This window comes from Hylobates moloch, unplaced genomic scaffold, assembly GCF_009828535.3.
Source record: "Hylobates moloch isolate HMO894 unplaced genomic scaffold, HMol_V3 SCAFFOLD_5, whole genome shotgun sequence".
NCBI classification, from domain to species: domain Eukaryota; kingdom Metazoa; phylum Chordata; class Mammalia; order Primates; family Hylobatidae; genus Hylobates; species Hylobates moloch.
Genome location: NW_026652280.1, coordinates 225,467 through 241,946, shown reverse-complemented (window position 1 = coordinate 241,946; position 16,480 = coordinate 225,467). Strand labels below are relative to the sequence as shown.

At 49.1% G+C, this 16,480-nt stretch overlaps 1 protein-coding gene across 2 annotated transcripts; it reads left to right on the top strand.

The window, feature by feature from the left end:
- The first annotated feature begins 457 nt into the window (after positions 1 to 457).
- RBFA (ribosome binding factor A) lies at positions 458 to 16,169 on the top strand. 2 transcript variants are annotated; one of them, XM_032152007.2, is made up of 7 exons: positions 461 to 659; positions 2,675 to 2,717; positions 3,332 to 3,508; positions 4,484 to 4,596; positions 8,073 to 8,157; positions 10,133 to 10,206; positions 11,899 to 16,169. In XM_032152007.2, the coding sequence occupies exons 1-7, from the start codon at positions 502 to 504 to the stop codon at positions 12,278 to 12,280; spliced, it is 1,032 nt and encodes a 343-aa protein (XP_032007898.1). In that variant the 5' UTR covers positions 461 to 501; the 3' UTR covers positions 12,281 to 16,169. The 2 variants fall into 2 exon arrangements, with proteins under 2 accessions (XP_032007899.1, XP_032007898.1); XM_032152008.2 differs by lacking the exon at positions 8,073 to 8,157 and having other exon boundaries at positions 458 to 659; positions 11,899 to 12,203.
- Positions 16,170 to 16,480: the final 311 nt, after the last annotated feature.

Genomic DNA, 16,480 nt, shown 5'->3' with positions numbered 1-16,480 from the left:
CAGTTCCCAGCATTTAAACAAAACGTGTTCCCGAGCTACGCAGCGCCAGGCAACCAGGCGATTCCCAGGCTTCCCCGAACGGCACACCCTCCGCGCAGCCCTCGCGGCCTCCCCACACCCCGCTCCCGCCGGCCCCGCCTCGCGTCGTCCTTCGCCCCGCCCCCGTTGCCGCCCCCCGCCGGCACACTGCCCACCTGGCGCCGTCTTCACCCCGCCCACCCACCGCCCGCCTCGGGCCTTCGCCCCTCCAGCGTCGTTGCCCGGCTCGCCTTGCACCCTGTCTTCGCCCCGCCCCGCGGCCCCGCCCACACGGCGTCAGCTTCTCGCCTGCCCCCGCCCCGCCCTGCACCATCGCCCCGCCCACACGCCGTCTACCCAGGCGTGAGTCTTCTTCGCGCTCCGCGCCGTCGCCCCGCCCACACGCCGCCACCCTCGTGTGCGTCGTCGCTCCGCGCCTGCGCCCGTTGTCGCCCTGCTAGCTCCGGGTTCCGGGGCCGCGCTATGTGGGCTGCGGCGGGCGGGCTGTGGCGCTCCCGCGCGGGTCTCCGGGCCCTGCTCCGTAGCCGCGAGGCTGCGCTGTTTCCGGGCTGCGAGCGGGGACTGCACTGCTCTGCTGTCTCCTGCAAGAACTGGCTCAAGAAATTTGCCTCGAAAACCAAGTAATGCGGCGGGGGGCGGTGTCCCTGGGCGCGGTATTCCCTAGGGGGCGGTGTCCCCGGGTTGCGGCGTCCGCTCAGCCGCGTTCTTGCGCCCACGCGGCCTGGCTCGCCAGTTCCTGCTTCCTGGGGTCTGCAGCATTTCCAGCCCTCACTGGCAACATTTGCAGTTTTTGTGTTCGTGGACGTGTGTTGGGTTAAAAAAGCAAAGTAGCAATGTGTGTTTATTTTTATTCTTGTCACCAGACGTAATTTTCAGGAGATTAGTTTCAGAAAATGAGGAAAAATGAAAAAATATAAGAATTTCCTTGCTAATGTTGACTTTCTGGTGTGGAGTTAATTTGAAGACTAAAACTTGTCATGATAATTAGTGTTTTTAAGTGATGAAAGATAAGTACAATAAAATATGTTGACTTTTCACACTGGTTTTAGTTCTTCTAAGTATGGTAGGTGGTTGTATGTTTTCTACTTTAATACACTACTTTTAAACACAGTTTTAGACCCTGCAGAAAAATTGCAAAAATAGTACCGCGTTCCTGTGTCCTGGCACCCAGCTCCCCCTCTGTATTAGCGTCGGACTTTAGCTTCCAACGTGTTCCAGTTAATGAGCCGATATTGATAGAGTGTTGCTAACTGAAGCTCATACTTGATTCACTTTTCGTTGGTTCTGCCTGCTGTCCCTTCCTGTCCCAGGTCCCCGCCCAAGGTCCACGTAACATTGAATTGTCTTGTTTCTTTAGGCTGGGGTAGCGTCCCAGACTGTCCCTGTTTTTGATGGCTGTGCCAATTTTGAGGGGTACTGGTCAGGTGCTTTGCAGGATGCCTCTCTGTTGGAATGTGCCTGTATTTTTAATGCTTAGACGTGGATTATGGCTTTTGGGGAGGAAGACTACAGAGATAAAGGCCATTCTCATCGCACCGTATCCAGGGTCCACGTTGGCCGTGATCCCCTGCATGAGGTGCTTGCCAGGGGATCTACCGTAAAGTTACTCTTTTTGCCCCTTTTCCTTACTGTACTCTGGGAGAAAGTCGCTGTGTGCAGCCCACGCCTAAGGAGTGGGGAATTTTGCTCATAAGTGATTTGCATTCTGCACAGGGGATGTGTCTCTTCACCCCATTTATTAATTCATTCATATCACCGAGAACTCATGGGTTATAATCCCGTGTTACTTAGTTTTGTTCAAATGTTTCCAGCTCAGGCCCTTAGGAGCTCCCTAAGCTCCTGTGTCCTGTTTGCATACCCTGTCATTATGGGGTTTTGCTGGGTTTTGTGTGTGTTAAACACTTTCCTACTTTCTGGCACTACAAGATACTCTAGGCTCATCTTGTGTGTTTTGTACCGCAGCCCTAAAAGCCATTTCTCCAAGGAGCCCTCGTTCCTTTTATTGGAGAGAGAGATTAGAAACCATGGGTGCTGGGTGTGTTCATTGCTTCTGGGGTGTCTGCCTTTTGGGCCATCTCATCTGACGAAAGGATATATGTGTTTCTACTAACCCTTGTGTAAATATGCACCTATAAACATTTCTGTGTGTAGCCATCTGTCTCCAACTTCAGACGTACTGTGTGGATCATTCTAGCCTCTCCTTGCTTATCTGTAAGTCGCACTCCAATGATGAGCGTGGCTCCCACTATCCATTTGCTTCATTGTTCAGTCTCAGTCTATGCCTGTAACAGCATCCGAACCCTTTACCTGAACTTCCATGGGAAACATCTTTATCAATTAGAGTATAGTGTTTCTGTGCAGTTTGGTAGGTGTCTTTTTAAGATCCTCTCTCTAACCTTGGGACTAGAAGTAGAATTTAGGTAAAAATTATGAGATTGAATTAAAACCATCTTCAGCCCCTTCCCCACAACTCATGTTGTTATCAATTAAATTCTGAAATTTTTTAGGATGGCCAGTAACGTAACGTCTAAGTTTAGCCCCTTATAAACAGGTATGGTATCATAACCTCTTAAATTAGCTTATGTAACTTTTTGACTTTGCCATCGCTAACATAATGCTTATTTTCTCCCCAAAGAAAAAAGTTTTGGTATGAAAGTCCTTCCTTGGGCTCTCACTCGGTGAGTATAAGCCATGAGCCACTTTATAATCTTGATGGGAGTGAGGGTTTAAAAGTTGGCAAAACTCTTACCTGGAGGTCTTTCCATTTCTGTGTTGGAGGGGACAGTGTCTATGTGGATGCGACTGGATGCCATTGGCAACATGGAGTTTTGACCTTTTTTAAAAAAAAAATGTACTGACATTAATGTTTTCTGGAAAGTCATATCTTTTATCAAATTATAATATGGTAATACCCATTCAGTTTTTAGTGTGTGTGTACCATAAAAGTTTATACAATATATGGCTTCAATTCTGAAAAGTAAATACATCACATATACTAAAAATTATTGAATTATTCCCTTTAGCAGGGTGAATTTTATGGTATGTATATCTCAACAAATTTTTTTTGAGAAAATATTTACTTGCAGTACTTTTAATCTTGGAGGGTTACCAGGTAAAATCTAAAAGGATCCCGGTTTATAAAACTTTATCTTAATGAAAACTGAGGCAGCTGAGAGTGGCAGCCGCTGCTGATCTGGTTGCCCATCCAGCCCTCCCCCAGCCCCTGTTGTGTGACTTGGTGAGTTTGGAGTTGTAACGCTGCCCTTGGGGTGTGCTCTTCTTCTTGATGGAGACTTACAAACCATCCAAGTTGGAACTCCTCGTGAGGAGCACCTCAAAGAAAACCAGGAAGGAGGACCATGTGCGCCTGAGGGCCCTGAACGGCCTCCTCTATAAGGCACTGACAGATCTGCTGTGTACCCCTGAAGTGAGTCAGGAGCTGTATGACCTTAACGTGGAGCTCTCCAAGGTAGGGTGTGTGGCCAAAGAGAAGAAATGGGTTGAGATAGCAGGCCTGGCGCTTACTTTACCTGGCCCAGTCTTGCCTGACAATTAAAAAAAGACGCTTTAGACTGGGCGCGGTGGCTCATGCCTGTAATCCCAGCGCTTTGGGAGGCTGAGGCAGGTGAATCACGAGGTCAGGAGATTGAGACGATCCTGGCTAACACAGTGAAACCCTGTCTCTACTAAAAATACAAAAACTCAGCCGGGCGTGGTGGCGGACGCCTGTAGTCCCAGCTACTCGGGAGGCTGAGGCAGGAGAATCGCTTGAACCCAGGAGGTGGAGGTTGCAGTGAGCTGATACCGCGCCTCTGCACTCCAGCCTGGGCAACAGAGCGAGACTCCGTCTCAAAAAAAAAAAAAAAAGAAAAGCCACTTTAGCACTTATAAAGTCTTAATTCTGGGTTGCAGAAACAGAAATGATGCTCAGTCTGGTCACTGGAGCCCTGAAGACAGATGGTGGGTGTCTGTGCTGTGCAGAGGCAGATGTCTCACTGCAAGGCGGGAGTCCTGTGACCAAACAGCACATTGTCAGATAGTAGAAGGTCTAAGCCTGCTGTGGGAGGAGGATATATCTGCATGTACCTCAGTGCAGAGGTACAGGAGGTGACTTCCTCTGACCCACCCAGTGAGTTGTAAGGAGAAAAGGCAGCATCAAGCATTTTTGATTAGCGTCTCAGGGAAGGTGGCTGTGAGGCAAGCTTGGGGTCAGGATTCTGGTTTGGTTTGCGGGTCCTGGTGAAGAGGGGAGGGAGGTTTTGGTTTCTGGGGCCCTCCTTCACCTGGGGGCGTGGTGCGGCAGCAGGAGGTGGCCTCCAGCAGCATGCCAGAGCCCTGGCTTGGGTGGGAGGGGCGTCTGCAGCTGTCGTTTTCATTTCCTGGATGTTGTTTGTCTTGAAAACCCATGTAAACCAAAAAGTGACCGTGGGGGGTGGGGTCTCAGGTTTCCCTAACTCCAGACTTCTCAGCCTGCCGAGTGTACTGGAAGACAATGCTGTCTGCTGAGCAGAACGCACACATGGAGGCCGTCTTGCAGAGAAGTGCCGCGCACATGAGGTGATGACCTTTGCTTTCGGAATGTACTTGCTTTTTGCTCACACCCTGAATTTCTCAGCTGTTTCACTTGTAGGTGGACTTTAACTTTTCATTGAGTATTTTTGCTTTTAAAGAAAATTTTGGAAGCATTTTCTTGAAGTTCATGGTATAATTTGCATTTTCGTATAAGCTATAATGTAGGTTAGCATTTCTCAAAGTGTGCCAGGATCCCTAGGGATCTGGAGATCCTGTCAGGGAGTTCATTAGGGTAAGACGTTGTTTCACCTCTCCTGCTGTGTTGACATTTGCACTGAGGGTACAGAAACCATGAGGGAAGACTGCTGGTGCCATGCTGCCAGCCAGTGCTGTAGGGGCACCATGCCACGTGCCTAGAGTAAAAGACAATGTCACTTTTACTGAAGAATATCCCAGATGAGGCTGGACATGGTGCCTCTCACCTGTAATCCCCGCACCTTGGGTTGGCGAGGCGGGAGGATCACCTGAGGCCAGGAGTTCAGGACCAGTCTGGGCAAGATGGCGAGACCCCGTCTCTACAAAAAAATAAAAAACCAGGCACAGTGGCAGCACACGCATGTAGTCGCACCTACACAGGAGGCTGAGGTGGGAGGTAACGCCTGGATTCCTGCCAGCCCAGGAATTTGAGGTGGCAGTGAGCCGTGATAATGTACCCGCATTCCAGCCTGGGCAACAGAGCAAGACCCTGTCTCTCAAAGAAAAATTAAAAAATCCGAGACAGTTTATCAAAAATTATTAATTGTATTAAATCTCGACCCTTGAGCATGTCTTTTTCATATTTTTTGTAACGGGAAGTACATGTAAATCACCTGCTGTCTGGAGAATGCTGAACAGAAAAGCATCAGTGAGCAGACCGTTCAGGTTTGGGTGTTTGGCAGACATTCTTTCAAAAATGAGCGAGTGAACCCACCACTCCAGAGCAGACAACCGACCATGTCTGTTGCCAGTGATAAAATTTAAGCTTTCAAGTGAAAGTCAGAAATTTAGGAAACTTGTATTCACCACTGTGAGCTTGACAACTTCTATGTACTTGAGACTCTTCTGATGAGATTGGCAGCGACCTTAACAAACGTGCTGTTGTATGATAAACTGTGTCAACGCTTTTAAAATCTGCGTAACTAGGTGAGCTGTTGTTTTCCAAATGACCAGTGTATGAGGTTACGAAACCATACGCTGAGAGAACATCAATTCAAAGTGTGAGCCAGATGGTGAGTTTTGATGTAGCAGAGTGTGACAGGTTGGTTGGTGTGGTTTCAGATTCCTCATTGCAACTATATATTTATTTATTTGAGATGGAGTCTTGCTCTGTCGCCCAGGCTGGAGGGCAGTGGAGTGATACTGGCTCACTGCAACCTCTGCGTCCCGGGTTCAAGTGATTCTCATGCCTCAGCCTCCTGAGTAGCTGGGGTTACAGATGCCCGCCACCATGCCCAGCTAATTTTTGTGTTTTTAGTAGAGATGAGGTTTCACTATGTTGGCCAGGCTGGGACAACTGACCTTTAATAAAGTTCGTTTGTTGAATTTTTGTGACAAAGAAGATCCATACTTTCCTCAGGGCTGTTAAATTCTGTCCTTCCCAACACATAACTGGGAGGCCTGATTTTTTTTTTGCTTTTTTTGAGACAGGGTCTCATTCTGTCTCCCAGGCTGGAGTGCAGAGACACAGTCTTGGCTCACTGCAGCCTCAACCTCCCAGGCTCAAGTGATCTTCCTGCCTCAGCCTCCCATACAGCTGGAAGCACAGGTGCATGCCACCACACTTGGCTAATTTTGTATTTTTTGTAGAGATAGGGTCTCCCTATGTTGCCTAGGCTGGTCTCCAACTCCTGGGCTTAAGCGATCCTGTGGCCTGAGCCTCCCAAAGTGCTGAGATTACAGGCATGAGCTACTGCGCTGGCTCTTCTTGTATTGCAGTGAGAGGAAGGACAGAGTGCAGAAGCAGCGATGAGATCCCAGCTGTCTTCCATGAAGCTGGCCTTGGAGAATTTGCAAATACGTAACAATGCCATGCTTCTCATTGATTTTGTGGGGGGAATATATAATTTTTTTTTGTTAAAAATGTCACATTTAGTGGGTTTTTAGGTGACTTTAAAAAGACATAGCTTTTAGAGTTCTCAGTTTTAGTTTGTCGTATAGTAAATATTGATCGATAGAACCCAATGCTCTTTGGGGTCTTCAGTAATTTTTAAGAGTGTAAAGGATCCTGGGACCAACAGTTTTGGGAATTGCTGAGCTGGGTGATAATAAAGAAATTATTCAGTTTCCTCCTCAGTTTTAAAAAATGCAGAAATCCAGCTCACTGACCAGCTCTCTGAGAACTGGAATTCCTCCTTTCTGCCTCCCTTCTCATCATGCCCCATGTTTAGGGTGGGGACAGATGTAGAAAAGGTGGCCATGTGTGGGCTTCGTTCCAGGCACCCTGCCTGGCTTCCCTGCATCATCACCACGCACGATGATGCCCAGGGGTCTGTGAAACTGCATATCAGAGAACGCTCATTTCTTACTGTTTAACAAAAGCAAGAAAATGGGAGATTATTGACAAGTGTTGAAACAGCATTGTTTTCTGATTTTTAGGTATCAGAAAATTCAGTTGAGCTGAATGTCCCTCTTCCCAACTCCCGTGGTCACCCAAGATTTAGGGTCAACGTTTTCCATAGCTGTGTACCGAAGATTTGTGGTCACGGCTTTCACTGGTTATATGTGCCATGCCTACATTGGCCCTAGGTCTGTATTATGTGATGTGCATGATACAAATATCACTTCTGTGTCTAATATCTGGGAACCTGAGGGTCGTGTCGTGCCAGGGCATGTCCCCTGAGCGCAGGAGGACAGGCTGTTTAGTGCACAGACCCTGGAGCCCAAGGCCACGGTGATGACTTCAGATCAGGTTATTTATACAGATCTCACAAGTTGTGTTGAGAAAAGTCAAGGCAATTGCAGTTGTGATGCATTTTGCAACCCTTTTTTGATGTGGTAGTTGACTAAAGATGACTCTTCTGGGCTGACGTTTTCATTTTTGAGTAATACAATAAATCTCACTCCTGCCTCTTTTTTTTTTTTTTTTTTTTTTTTGAGACGGAGTCTTGCTCTTTCACCCAGGCTGGAGTGCAGTGGTGCTGTCTCGGCTCACTGCAAGTTCTGCCTCCCGGGTTCAGGCCATTCTCCTGCCTCAGCCTTCTGAGTAGCTGGGACTACAGGCGCCCGCCACTGCGCCCGGCTAATTTTTTGTATTTTTAGTAGAGACGGGGTTTCACCGTGTTAGCCAGGATAGCCTTGATCTCCTGACCTCGTGATCCGCCCGCCTCGGCCTCCCAAAGTGCTGGGATCACAGGCGTGAGCCCCGCTCCCGGCCTCTCACTCCTGCCTCTTAGTGACATCTTGAATCTTATGTTCAGCACTGTCACACCTCTCCACTGAGTGTCACGGCACAGCTGTGAGGGTCTGTGCATTCTCTCTCCTAGGCACCTTTTGATGTCCCAGCAGACCCTGAGGAATGTGCCACCAATAGTGTTTATTCAAGACAAGGGAAATGCAGCCCTAGCTGAGGTAAGGTTTTCAAAAAAACTTTTTAAAATTTAAAAATTTTTATTTTTTAAATTAGGGACAGAGTCTTGCTGTATTGTCCAGGCTAGTCTTGAACTCCTGGCCTCAAGGGATCCTTCTGCCTCGGCCTTCCAAAGTGCTGGGATTTATAGGTGTGAGCCACCGGGCCCAGGTAATAATTAACTTTTTATAACATAAACGCTTAAATGAATAAAATTTTAAATTTAAGTTTTAAATCCTGAAAAGATAATGCACAGTTAAAAAAGAGAAGAGGCCAGGCGCAGTGGCTCAAGCCTGTAATCCCAGCACTTTGAGAGGCCGAGGCAGGTGGATCACAAGGTCAGGAGTTCGAGACTAGCCTGCCCAATACTGTGAAACCCTGTCTCTACTAAAAATCCAAAAAAATTAGCCGGGCGTGGTGTTGCGCACCTGTAGTCTCAGCTGCTCGGGAGGCTGAGGCAGAAGAATCAGTTGAACCAGGGAGGCGGAGGTTGCAGTGAGCCGAGATTGTGCCACTGCACTCCAGCCTGGGCGACAGAGTGAGAAGAAACCACTGAGAAGGGAACAAATGAAAAGTAGTGAAAGAAGGGTGCAAATGAAAGGCTCTCCCTTGCTCCTGTGCCCCTGTTCCCAGCCCAGGTCCCCAGAGGTAATTGCTGTTTCTGGTTTTAATTTTTTTATGCTTATCACTGTAGCTCTAACTAGGGTATGAACTCGACACGGTCAGAGTTGCCCTCCCACGCCTGTCTCCCCTCCCACCACTTGACGTGGATCAGTCCACTCTCGTTTCACACTATTGGGGCGGCTTATGAGACTTAGGTCTGTCCTGTAACCATAAGTGCTTTTATCATCATTTTCCTTACTTTAGAGTTGGGTTAGCTATAAAGATTAAAAACGTGTACATATATACTTCTCTGGGTGGTGGTTACCTGGCAGTTACTAAGATATGTTAATACCTTCAAAAAGTCAGTCAAAAATCAGTGAATAGCGTTTGCAGTATTATAGTTATAGGTAACTGTTATTCAGTATAGGACCAGACAGCATTTGGATCCACAGAAGAAAAAGATCCAGTCTGACGTTTTTGGTTTTTGTTAATCAGTGTACAGGTAACACTAAAAACATTGTATAAGTAGTAAGCTTGACAGATACGTGATTTCCCTTGCTAGAAAAAGAAACGAAGGAGTGAAGTTACAGTCCCCGCTGTAAGGAATCAAGGACAGTTTAGGTCATGGCAGTGTGCTTCAGGGCATCAGCAAGGCGTTCCCTGGGGAGGATGTGCCAGTCTCTCTGAGCTCAGCACCCCAGGCTCCTGTCTCTGGGGAGGGAGGTCCCATCAGGTGGTGTGGGTTCCAGAACAGTCACTGGACGGGGGAGAGCACATGCTGTGCTTGGCGCAGGATGAGGGCACCCCCGGAGGCAGGGGATAGGCAGGCCAGGGTTCGGGTGGAATGCATTGTCCAGCAGGGCTTGTGGGCCATTGCCGTGGTGTGGATGGCATTCCGTGAGCCTGGCTGAGGAGCAGTTTTCTCTTGTAGTTTAGGCTCCCAGCTTTGTGACTGTCCCCATCATCTTTTACCTTGTCTTGCTGGGAGGCTTTTGTCCCCCCAAGCACACAAACTCTGTGGCAAAACTGAAGCATTTTGCAAAACTACCTTAGAAACCAGTTAATGGTTAGTTAGTTAATTCAACTAACGCTTAACTGGTTTCTTCATAAATTTGACTAACAAGTCTAAAATGTAGTTTTTAAAAAGCCTCACTTTGTTATCAGAGAAAATGTGTGGTGTTAAAGTAACAGTAAGGTATTTGGAAGCACAGGCTACTGAGCAGGTCCTAGTATTTGGGAAGAGTCAATAGAAGGAATCGTGCAAAGTCTGATCAAAAGCTCTGCAGTTAACAATGCTGGTGTTACGTGGAGCCCGGCTGTAAGTACGGCGGTGGGGATGTGGCTAACTGGTTTACCCTCTGTGTTCCTCTGTAGCTTGATCAGTTACTGGCAGTCGCAGACTTTGGACCCCGGGATGAAAGAGACGACTTTGTACAAAGTGATTTCAGGTGACGCATGTGGATGTATGTTTTGATTCCCAAGGGTAGATTCCTGGGTGTGGAATCGCTGTTTTCCACAGCAGCTGCCCAGCTCCACATCCCCAGTAGCCTGCATGGTCCCCGTGGCACTTGCCCCCAGGGCCGGCAGTCCACATTCACAGGCATGTGCTGTGGCCTGGCCACGTTTACACAGTGAGGGCCTCAGGGGCCACCAGAGGTGTCTGCCATAACTCCTGCAGTGAGGAGAGGGCCTGTTGTCCTCTTCATTCATTCAACACATTGTTATTGAGTGCCCACTGTATGCCAAGCCCTGGTCTAGCACTTAGGATGCAGCTGAATTTGGAACCTGTGTTTCACTAGGGGAGGCCGACAGGAAGCAGTAAACATCACAGATGGGTGTGAGGAGGGGAGTAGAGGGAGGTGGGGGTGGGGCTTGGGAGAGCAGGTCGGGGGTATGGAAGTTTGGCCTGTGCATGTACACACATACACATCTTTTTCAAACATGTAGCGCCTGACGGAGCCTGCGGGTCCTGGGGTGTTTGTGGGGGGCCCCATCGCAAGCCCGCAGCTGCTAGAGCAGGCCTTGCCTGTGGGCCTTAGGCAGCAGCGTCGACATTGCCGGGCACCTGCCAGAGTCGGGTTTAACCAGCCTGCCAGGTGCATCCCTGTGCTGGAAGCAAAGCTCCACACTGTAGCAGGCCTGGCCTGACTGGGTCAGCAAGGGGCAGTGTGGGAGCGGCAGGTCAGGGAGCTGAGCCCAGGGTTTGGAAACTTTCCAAAGTGGAGCCTTGGAGGATACAGGGGCTGTGACATGGCCTTGATTAGGTTCTGTTCACCAAGAATAGACTCTTCATGAAGGCTAATAAGTGGCAGATCTGATAGACCTCACCTGCGATTCTGCCAGTTTCACTGGCCTGAGGCACTGGCCATGCTTAGAGAAAAAAGTTGCAAATGCTTGCCTGCCTGCCTGCCTGCCTGCCTGCCTGCCTGCCTTCCTGCCTGCCTGCCTTCCTTCCTTCCTTCCTTCCTTCCTTCCTTCCTTCCTTCCCTCCCTCCTTCCTTCCTTTCTTTCTTTCTCTTTCCCTTTCCTTTCCTTTCCTTTCCTTTCCTTTCCTTTCCTTTCCTTTCCTTTCCTTTCCTTTCCTTTCCTTTCTTCTTTCTTTCTTTCCGAGACAGAGTCTCACTCTGTTGCCCAGGCTGGAGTGCAGCGGTGTGATCTTGGCTCACTGCAACCTCTGCCTCTTGGGTTCAGGTGATTCTCCAGCCTCAGCCTCCCGAGTAGCTGGGATTACAGGTGCCTGCCACCATGCCCAGCTAATTTTTGTATTTTTAGTAGAGACGGGATTTCACCATGTTGGCCAGGCTGGTCTTGAATTCCTGACCTCGTGATCCACCCGCCTCAGCCTCCCAAAGTGCTGGGATTACAGATGTGAGCCACCACGCCCGGCGCAAATGCATTTATTGCATACAGTACGGTGCACCTGGACTGTTCTGGCCGAATGCTTCTGACGCTGGAGAAGGTGGAAACCAAAGCCCACCTTCCTTCACTCCTGTCTCCAGTTACCCTCAGAAAGACGTTTGGGAGGGTTCTCAGGCGAATAGATGTGGGAAGTGTGATGTGCTGTTGTGTTGTGGCGACGACACTGTGGACTGGGGGCTTGGTTTGTGCTTGGTGTGAAGCCTCCTCTTCTTTCTTCCCAGGGACCCTGATGCCTCACAACCCTGCGGCACCACAGAGCCGGCCACAAGCTCCAGTCTGTGTGGGATCGATCATGAGGCGCTCAACAAGCAGATTATGGAGTACAAAAGGAGGAAAGATAAAGGGCTCGGGGGCCCGGTGTGGCAGGGGCAGGTGGCTGAGCTGACAACGCAGATGAAAAAGGGAAGGAAGAGGGCCAAGCCCCGCCTGGAGCAGGACAGCTCCCTCAAGAGTTACCTGTCAGGCGAGGAGGTTGAAGATGACCTGGACCTGGTTGGTGCCCCGGAGTACGAATGCTATGCCCCGGACACAGAGGAGTTGGAGGCAGAGAGAGGAGGTGGCAGAACAGAGGATGGCCACAGCTGCGGAGCAAGCAGGGAGTAGATGGAGAGGCGTCAGCTCTGCCCGTCCCACGTTTGCAGGGAAAAGCATTGGCACGCGACGCAGCATGTGGCTTCATTGAGACAGTTGATGGAGTTAAAACCATCTGCTCTTCTGCTACTTCAGCATTTTCTAGCTTTTCTGTGTATCCAAAGACAATTTGCTACACAAGTCACTACTTTTTTTCCATATACTGTGTGTAATTTAAAAAATAAAGGGCCATCTTACCACAGATTCTCACAAAAAGAAAATGGTATAATACTGTCTCTGAGATGCTAGTATGGCCATCTCCACCTCCAGAGCCCTGCAGAGGGTCCCCAGGGCCTCCCAACCCCCTGGAGCTGCTGAGTCGGCACATGGCACTGGGGGCTTCGTCCCTGACTGGCCTCTTTAGCACAGCTTTGTGCAGCAGGTTCCACCTTCTGGTTCAGGCCAAGGTTGGGCAGAAAGTGAAGTGGGTTTGCTGGGGCTTCCTGGGCGACCCTGGCTCTGACTGTGGTTCCATCATGCCTGAAGTAGTAACACTTTTCCCTTGGTGCCTGTGGCCACCTAATGTATTTTCTAATCCGTCCAAAGGTGAAACAGACTTGGTCTTTGCCTTCTGAAGAGTGTGCGACTCAGTCATACTGAATTCTTTGTGTCACCTCCGACGCAAAGATTTGTTTTGCTGTTTATCAGAAGAGAAAACACAGATTCTATACCTTGTCAGCTACTATTTAGTTCGGCTTCCCTCTTAATGCCCCAGCCCCTGTCAGCTGTCAGGTTCTAAATTCAGAATTCTCTCAATTCTGTCAGGTTCCCCACTAGGAGTCAGTGTCATCCCTGCAAGCCCTGGCTTTCTGCCGCGGCAGCAGGACTGAGAATCAAGACGGCACAGGGAAGGCATCTGTCCCAGCATTTGCACGTGACGGGTGCCCACGGTGCAGAGCAGAATCTGTGGAAGCAGCAGTGGCTTTAGTTGCTGTGCCCTGCCACATCCTCCCCCAAAAGGAGAAATGTCCAAGGGATAGCAGACCTGCAGCAGTGAGCAGCCTGCCGTGGTGACCACTGGATCCAGGCCACATGCTGCAGACGGTGGCTGTGGGTGAGTGATGAGGCCACTACCCAGAAAGCTGCATGTGCACTGTGTGGGGTAAGGACAGCAGGAGATGCCGCTGCAAGATGCTGACTCCCTTGTTTTCCTTTTCATTTGTGCTCTGGGACTAAACTGTGTATAAGTCATCAAATGGCAGAAGCAAGATTTTTCTTTTCAGATCTAGGAAATTATTTGTTTATACTCCACACTCTCATTTCCTGCATCAGGATGGAGAGGCCACTGCCTCAGGCCAGTTAAACGAAGATGGAAGAATTTAAGACCATTTGAAAGGATAGATAAAACCCCACGTGATGGTATGAGTAGGAGAGAGAAAAAAAGGCAGCCAGAAATTAGGCTACAAAGTGTACACCACGCGTAAAGGCTGATGCCTCTATTACACCGTGAGCCAAATGTTTAGCTCCAGGGTTTCTGGTAGCCAGTTGCGGGGTGTCCAGTGAAGGGGTGTACCTGTCTGTGGTTAATCATATAGGTCAGGATGATGAGGTGATAACTGCAGTGACAAACGGCAAATCCCCCTGGCTTAGAGCAACCAGTTTGCTTCTTGTTCTTGCTAGGGGACCATCATGGGCTGAAGTCAGGCCAAGGCCTTTCGTATCTGGTGTTACTGGAACATGGCTATGTGAATTCATTTATGTACAAGAGACCCCCCCATCCTGATGTAGAAAACGCATGGTGATGATTTACGAGCGCGACACCCTAAAAAACGTTTTTGTGTTTCCCTAGCAAGATAACGTCAGGTTACAAGGCTCTGGTACTTGACCATGATGACTCCATGAGAAAACAGCAGAACGCCAGCTTTGCAGGTACCTCCACAGCACTGCCGGGCTGGGAACAGGGCCAGTGCTTGCGCCAGTGCTGGAGGGGGCCACAGCAGAGTAAAGACAGAGTCTGCCACGCAGGAGTGCTTCGCAGGTCAGGCACTGCTCTGAGTGCTTTGCGTTAACCTGCCGCCCACCCCCCAACTTGGGAAAGGTGTTAAAGAAGGGGAGAATGCCCTCAATGGTGTGTCCTTTGCATACACACCTTTGCATGCATCTGATGTGCCCAGGCTGTGTTTTATTGTTCTAGCAATTTATTGTTACAAAACAGGTTGCTACCATCAATTTGTCTCAGGTCCCTTCTAGCACATCTGACAGGGACTAGTGTCTAGAGCCATGAGAACAGAGACCAGAAGAGACGAAAAGGAGTGAGCAGAGGGAGTGGAAGGTAGAGTTAGGCCCAGAGAGCCCCAGGCTGCTGCCCAGACCTCCGCGCCTCGGCCAGATGTGGTGGTGGCATCCATAGCAGTCTCGCAAAGTTGTTCTCATTTTTCAAATAAGGAAACTGAGGCCCAGGGAGAGGTGAAGTGTCTGCAGGGGATCCAACCAGGCGTCAGCTCAGTGCCTCCTAGAAAGAGGAGTGTGGGCACGTTTCAGAGAAAATTGGCTTAGGCCTCTCTGTTTCTGGCATGGCCTTCCCTGGGAGCGGGTTAGGGACACGGAAGCTCACCCCCTTCTGAATGGGTCCACTCCTGGGGATTTCCACGGCCTTCCCTAGATGATCCACTCCTGGGGATTTTCTGCAGCTCCCTGGATGACGTGCATGCACACTAAACACCAAGAAGTTAGGGAGGCACTGATCCAGTGAAGCCCTCAGATCAACCTTGTGAGTTTTTTACAAGCACCTGCCACTGTTAAACTGCTGATGAAATGTGAAATGACTTCACAGGTTTTCAATCTGATAAGCTCTCCTGTGTCACCGTCTCTTACCTTGTTAGTATATAGGTCAATGGTTCTCAAAGTTCAGGGCACATCCCCCGGGGGCTCATCAAACCAGACTGTCGGCCACTTCAACCTTCTGGTTCGCTGTTCCTTGGTAATGCAGATGGCCCAGTAAGCAACTCTACAAACGTTGGAACATTTTGAGGTAGACAGGGGAACTTAATCACGCCTTGTAGGCCCCCAGAAGACTGGACCCAACATCCAGCACAGTAACTGTCAGCCTTGGCTACGCATCTGAAACACCTGCTGTTTGAAGACACCTGGGCCTGGAGACGGGCCAGAGCCACCTTGATGGTCTGAGTATGAGGCCAGCATTAGAACCTCTGCTCTACAGGTGACTTCCCTGGGTTGATTTTTTTCCATTGTTATCTTTAGTACAGAATCTCTAGCTCCTCTAGGGGCCTGAGACCCTCTCTTAGGAATAGAAGTCCAGTTTCCTTCCCCACTCCATTTGTCCAGAAGGAAAACCTGGTTTTACATCAGAAACTTCAGGTACTTTGAAAATTTCCCAGCTACCTTGAAGGAGAGAGAGCTTGAGTGTATTTTGGGGGAAGAATGAGGGGACAAAGGGGTAGGGAGAAGGGACAGAGCTAGAGGAAGGACAGGCCTGTGCCACCCAGGCCAGGATAAGGGGAGCGGAGACCTTTCGGTTCCTGGCTTGTGACATAGGAGGGGAGGGAACTGGGGAGGACAAGTCACGATCAGTGTTTCCTGATTAAAATTTTTTAAATTTATTTTTATTTGTAATTATCATGGGCACATAATAGGTGTATATATTTGTGGGGTACATGAGATGTTTTGATACAGACATGCAATGTGAAAAAGCACATCGTGGACACTGGAGCACCCATCCCCTCAAGCATTTATCCTTTGTGTCACAGACAATCGAGTTATATTCTTGTAGTTATTTTTAAATGTGCAATTAAATTATTATTGACTATAGTCACCCTTCTGTGCTGCTCTACTGTGGACTCAAAGATCATAAATGCTGTGGACGCTGGCAAGATACTGAAATAAATTAATTCTGTATTTCTAAAAATAATTTCATACTTCCTTTTTATAGAAGGAATATATATTCTTTGTTGAAAAATGTAAAACAGATACCAGTAGAATGAAGGAAGCAAAAGTCCCGTGTAGTCTCAACTCCCAGAGGCACCCACTGTTAAATTTTGGTGTAGCGTCAGGTGCGGTGGCACATGCTGTTAGTACTCAGGAGACTGAGGCAGGAGGATCACTGGAGTCTGGGAGTTTGAGGCTGCAAGCACGTTGATTGCGCCTGTGAATAGTCACTGCACTCCATCCTGGGCGACAGAGTGAGGCCCTGTCTCAAAAAAGAAAATGGTGACA